The 6,286-nt window shown below is 41.5% G+C and overlaps 1 protein-coding gene across 1 annotated transcript in view; it reads left to right on the top strand.

The window, feature by feature from the left end:
* PIWIL3 (piwi like RNA-mediated gene silencing 3) overlaps nt 1-5,994 on the top strand; it is a 52,220-nt gene extending 46,226 nt beyond the window's left edge. The window contains exons 16-20 of the mRNA XM_037727712.1: nt 63-133; nt 499-649; nt 2,235-2,360; nt 5,574-5,721; nt 5,869-5,994. Coding sequence (XP_037583640.1) covers nt 63-133; nt 499-649; nt 2,235-2,360; nt 5,574-5,721; nt 5,869-5,985 — 613 coding nt within the window. The 3' untranslated portion in view covers nt 5,986-5,994. The remainder of the gene's footprint in view (nt 1-62; nt 134-498; nt 650-2,234; nt 2,361-5,573; nt 5,722-5,868) is intronic.
* The last annotated feature ends 292 nt before the right edge of the window (nt 5,995-6,286 follow it).

Genomic DNA, 6,286 nt, shown 5'->3' with positions numbered 1-6,286 from the left:
AAAAAAAAAAAAAAAAAGAATCTTGTTTTCCAAACTGGTGGTTTATTTTTTTCCATAAACAGGTGGTACTCTCAATGTGTCATCCAGGCCACAGGAGAGGAGCTTGTGAATGAGCTGCAAACCTGCTTGAAAGGTCAGTGTCTTGTAGCTCTCCACCAGTGATCCATTGCCCCCACAGGACACTTGGTAATGACTGAACCTTTAATTTTTGGTATCACAACTGGGGTGAGGTGCTACTGCCATTTAGGCTAGTGGGTAGAGGACAAAGATGCTGCCAAACATCCTACCATGCCCAGGTTGAACCCCACCTCCACAAATAATTCTCTGGATCAAAACTTCCATAGTGCTGTTGCTGAGGAACCCTGTAATAGATAGGACTTAAAGTATGCCCTGAAAGCTGCAGTGTTGAAAGATGGACCTAGAATCTGTCAAAAGCAGCAAAGGCTAGTTTGTTTTGAGTTACGGTTTATTTACACAAGTTTCTGATTTCCCTCTCAGCTGCCCTGGATGTCTGGTGTGAAAATGAATCATCGATGCCACGTTCTATTATTGTATATCGAGATGGAGTGGGAGATGGTCAGCTTCAAGCATTGCTTGACCGGGAAGCAAAACCGATGTGGACCTACTTACAAACCATCTCTCCTAACAAGTAGGTTGTATTAATTGTAATGTGTAGTGACTGATGCCTGTAATCCCAGCACTCTGGGGGTCAAGGTGGGCAGATCACTTGAGCCCAGGAGTTCAAGACGAGCTTGGGCAACATAGTGAGACCCTATCTGTACAAAACAAAAAGAAGGCTGGGCGCGGTGGCTCACGCCTGCAATCCCAACACTTTGGGAGGCCAAGGCGGTTGGATCACAAGGTCAAAAGATTGAGACCATCCTGGCCAACATGGTGAAACCCCATCTCTGCTAAAAAAAAAAAAAAAAATTAGCTGGGCGTGGTGGTGCGCACCTGTAGTCCCACCTGCTCAGGACGCTGAGGCAGGAGAATTGCTTGAACCCGGGAGGCGGAGATTGTAGTGAGCCGAGATCACGCCACTGCACTCCAGCCTGGTGACACAGCAAGACTGTCTCAAAAAGAAAAAAGAAAAAATTAGCCAAGCATGGTGGTGTGTGCCTGCAGTCCTAGCTACTTAGAAAGCTGAGGTGGGCAGGTCACTTGAGCCTAGGAACCCTGCACTCTAACCTGGGTGACACAGTGAGACCTTGTCTCAAAAATTGTATGGTGTGGATTTTAGCCCTACATTTCAGTCTTTGAAAACAGATGTTTTCTGGGGAAAACACCGATACAGTATGTGATGAGGGTAGGTGCTTGATATAAATAGTGACTTCTGTGGATGGGTGGGGAGGGGAGAAAAGACCCTTCTGCTTTGATTTTTGCATTTTACACCCAAGTCAGAATGCAAAGCAGAACTGGATCCTGGCAGTAGCAGACTGCTTCCACTGCAAAGCCCCAGTGAATCTTTTTCTTCTTCCCATTTTCTTTCAAGTCTTGCTGTGGGAGGGCTTGTTAGCTTCAGATAGCTATAGAAATCCATGAACTGCTGGGCGCGGTGGCTCATACCTGTAATCCCAACACTTTGGGAGGCCGAGGCGGGCGGATCACTTGAGGTCAGGAGTTTGAGACCAGCCTGGCCAACATAGCAAAACCCCATCTCTACTAATAAAAATACAAAAATTAGCTGGGTGTGGTGGCTTGTGCCTGTAATTCCAGCTACTTGGGAGGCTGAGCCATGAGAATTGCTTGAACCCAGGAGACAGAGGTTGCAATGAGCTGAGATTGTGCCACTGCACTCCAGCCTGAGGGAGTGAGGCTGTGTCTCAAAAGATGAAATCCATGAATGTAGTCTGCCAGTGGTTGGCACTTATCCTTATTTTATCCTGTGTTGTCAGCTGAAGGGGATCTCCAGCCCTAAGACTTATTAAACCTACAAAATTTCACTTTTGTAAAACTGTTTTATGAGGGCCCGCTGCCCAGCAGCAATGTAAGAATGAGCCTAAATTTGGGAGGAAGGGACCCTTCCCCTGGGATGTGGGTGGCTGTGAATAAATACCTTCTCGTTTACTGCTTTAATCGGGCACATGGAGCTTAGACAGTAAAATTGGGGTGTAAGGAGGGCTGCTGTCCATTCTTCTGAATGGGTCCTGAATGTAAAACAGATATTTTCATACGCTTACGCTTCTGTGGTAAAACTGAGTAAACGTAGTGACACTTACCCTAATTGTTTAAAGTTTCGCCCTAGCTTTCATTGTGGTGAAGAAGCGAATAAACACTAGATTTTTTCTTAAACGTGGAAACTACTTTGAAAATCCACGTCCAGGAACAGTCATCGACGTGGAGTTGACTAGGAACGAATGGTAAGCCACCTGTGATTTTTGTATCTATAATTTTCTTAATTTGCCTCAGTTCAGCACAATCACTTAATTCCAATAACTTCACCTTAAAGCATTTCTGATTCTTTACAGCTGATTTGGTCTCTGTTTTCTTACTATTAGGCAGGGATTCCTCAGTTGGATCTAGAAATTGCGATTCGTCTTGTGGTTGTTGAAGTTTCTTCATCAAACTTTTATAAATGTCTGACCCCCTAAGAGTTAACTTCAGTGTGTCCCTAAAACGCTTTTACTTATGAATACAGAAGATAGCAAGTGATATTTATATTGACAATTTAGTCATCACAAATAAAATTATATTAAATATATCATGACCATCAAAATGTTTATGCAGTACCCTGAGAAGTTTCTATTTATTTTTAATTAATTTTTTTTGAAATGGAGTCTTGCTCTGTTTCTCAGGCTGGAGGCAGTGGCACGATCTTGGCTCACTGTAACCTCCACCTCCACCTCTACCTCCCAGGTTCAAGCAATTCTCTTGACTCAGCCTCCTGCGTAGCTGGAATTACAGGTGCCCGCCAATACACCTGGATAATTTTTTGTATTTTTAGTAGTGACATGGTTTCACCATGTTGGCCAGACTGGTCTTGAACTCTTGACCTCAAGTGATCCACCTGCCTTGGCCTCTCAAAGTGCTGGGATTACAGGCATGAGCCACCATGGCCGACCAGAGGTTTCTATTTTTAAATTTCTTTCTGCTTAAAAACAGCAGTGTGCAAAAAGAGACCAGTTTTTCTTATGTGAAACATTTTGTGTGACACTTAAGCCTAAGAATCTGAACAAGGAAATGATGTGTTTAGAAGTAGTACTGAATAGGCTACAAAATGGTTTCATTTCATATAGTTAGCCCTGTTGTTCATGGAGACAAGGAAGTAATTCCGAACAGTGAATTCGAAGTCTTTTTCTTGGCTGGGTGCGGTGGCTCAAGCTTGTAATCCCAGCACTTTGGGAGGCCGAGGTGGGCAGATCATGAGGTCAAGAGATCGAGACCATCCTGGCCAACATGGTGAAACCCCGTCTCTACTAAAAATACAAAATTTAGCCGGCGTGGTGGCACGTGCCTGTAATCCCAGCTACTCAGGAGACTGAGGCAGGAGAATTGCTTGAACCCGGGAGGAGGAGGTTGCAGTGAGCCAAGAGGAGGCCACTGCACTCCAGCCTGGTGCCTGGCGACAAAGTGAGTCTCGTTCCCCAAAAAAAAAAAAAAAAAAAAAGTCTTTTTCTTGGTATGAGGAAGCAAGTCATTATGAGTGAGAGGCCAGACTTTAAGACATTAGGATTAGACACACAACTTCCAAAAGATGAAATGGTTGCAGACATTTTATGTAAAAACATATTAAAATATGATACAAAAAGGAATAAAGGCCATAAGAATGTCGAATATAAAGGTCAATTTGTATTTGAATATCTAACAAACATGAATATAATTGAAATGAAGAAAAATCAGTGGAAGAGTTAAAGAGGTTAGACATAAAAAAACAAATTGTTAACTGGGACATATGTTCACAAAATTCCCAAATGCAGTGGAGAGTCATAGATATGGAAGATATGGAAAAAAATGTTTAGAAAAATGTAAGGCAAAATAAGATTTGTTCAATATCAAATAGAAGTTTCAGTAGTAGATAAGATATGATGGGAGTGTCGTGGGGTGAAGCAATATTCAAAGAGAAAGTCTGAGATTCTGAATCCTGATGGAAGAATAAAAGGATTTGAGCAAAGGTCAATAATAGTTCACACTTAGAAATGTTACAGTGAAACTTCAGACAGCAGGCATAAGAAAATTTGAAAGCAACTAGAGGAATAAATATTTATGAACAATAAAAATCACATTCAGCAAGAGTGGAAACCAGAGTACTATGCAGTATCTTTAAAATGCTTAAAAATAGCCATCAAGCTAGAATTTGATACCCAGCTAACTTATCAACGGTGACAGTGAAATACAAACATGCTCAGTTATATACAGTATATATATGAACAGATTCAGCAGACCCTAACTGAGAGAACTACCCAAAAGACTGTCTTTTAGGAAGAAGGAAATCGAACAGTTAAGGGAGAATGAAATGCAAGAAGCAATGCTGATCAGTAACGATGGAATATAAAAAACCCTTGATTTCATAAATGGCTAATTTATAGGGTATATTATCACAGGACCTAAAATACTGAATGTAACACTTACATAGAAAAGGAATTATGAGGTTAAAGCATATTACGATTTTTCAGTTATTATGGAAAATGGTAAAAGCTTCTGATGCTTTATACTTGTTAAGTCAGTTATACAAATGAAAGACTTATGTGAAACCACAGTAGGAAATCATGAAATTCATAACAAGAGTTGGGGGGAGCCGGGCGTGGCGGCTCACGCCTGTAATCCCAGCACTTTGGGAGGCCGAGATGGGTGGATCACGAGGTCAAGAGATAGAGACCATCCTGGTCAACATGGTGAAACCCCGTCTCTACTAAAAATACAAAAAGTTAGCTGGGCATGGTGGCGTGTGCCTGTAATCCCAGCTACTCAGGAGGCTGAGGCAGGAGAATTGCCTGAACCCAGGAGGCGGAGGTTGCGGTGAGCCAAGATTGCGCCATTGCACTCCAGCATGGGTAACAAGAGTGAAACTCCGTCTCAAAAAAAAAAAAAAAAATTGTTGGGGGGAAGTGAAGGAAAAGCAGAAACATTTGATCAATCTAGTAGAAGGCAGGAAAGGATTAAAGAGAAGAGCAAATAAAAAGTATTATAAAGTACGACATAAGATTGTACACATAAAAATAAATTCAACATAATACACAGAAATCAGTCTTACCACTTGTCTTGTCTAAGAAGTTTATAGTCCAGTGATTCTCAGTGAGGCAGCAGGTCTTCATTCCAGGATCTCTGAACATAATTATCTACACCCATATCACATCAAATGTGCCAGTCTTGTTTCTTCCTCTAGGTGTCAGTGCATATACCTGAAGTCAAAATCCTAGGAGAGTTAACTATCTGTGTCAGTTATTTCATTGCCTTCTACAGATTTGCTTTCTCAAATCATTTATCAGTTAGACAGGTTTCTAAATGTAAAGGAAACTTAAGTCTATAGAATAGATCTTTGTAAGCTGTTATACTAAATGTCTTCATTTCAGACATTAGCTTTACTATGCCTTCTTTTGCAAATGAGCTGATACCCACATGTCCTATAATTACAGGTATGACTTTTTTATCGTGAGTCAGTCTGTGAGTGAGGGGACCGTTACCCCTACTCACTATAACGTCATCTATGACACGATTGGCTTGCGCCCAGATACAGTGCAGCGTTTAACTTACTGTCTATGCCACATGTATTATAATTTGCCAGTAAGTACTTTTTACTTTTTAGATATTTTAAATGTAATATTCAAGATTAAACAATGTTGGACCTCTGATTTGGCTTCTACGAACTTAAATTTAGGGAAAGATGTGAAGTGAAAAAAATTTAGTTGTGTTTTTTTTTTTCTACTAAAGGGCACCATTCGAGTTCCAGCGCCTTGCCACTATGCCCACAAGCTGGCATACCTCGTGGGGCAGTCCATTCGCCAGAAGCCGAATCGTTCCCTGTCAACCCTTCTCTTTTACCTTTGACTTGTAGAAGACATGGGGTACTGAAACCACAACTTGTAAGTCTGTCTTCCTCTTGGAGCAGGCTGTCTGAAATAGTTTCCTGGTTTATAGCTTTAAATTCTCATCGTTCCTGATTGGACAGGAGAGAGATTTGGAGGGATACGTTCTACTCTCAATACTACCACAGACTGATTTTTCCAGAGACGAACTGACAGGGTTTGGCTTGCATTTTCCCTTTCAAATAGGTGTCAGAGATCTTATAACTAAATGTGACTGAACATTTTCCACCCCAAGCAGGGCCACTTGGATAATTGAAAAGACT

The sequence above is a fragment of the Cebus imitator genome, unplaced genomic scaffold (genome assembly GCF_001604975.1).
Source record: "Cebus imitator isolate Cc_AM_T3 unplaced genomic scaffold, Cebus_imitator-1.0 Scaffold237, whole genome shotgun sequence".
NCBI lineage: Eukaryota > Metazoa > Chordata > Mammalia > Primates > Cebidae > Cebus > Cebus imitator.
This window is presented reverse-complemented; position numbering and strand designations above follow the sequence as displayed.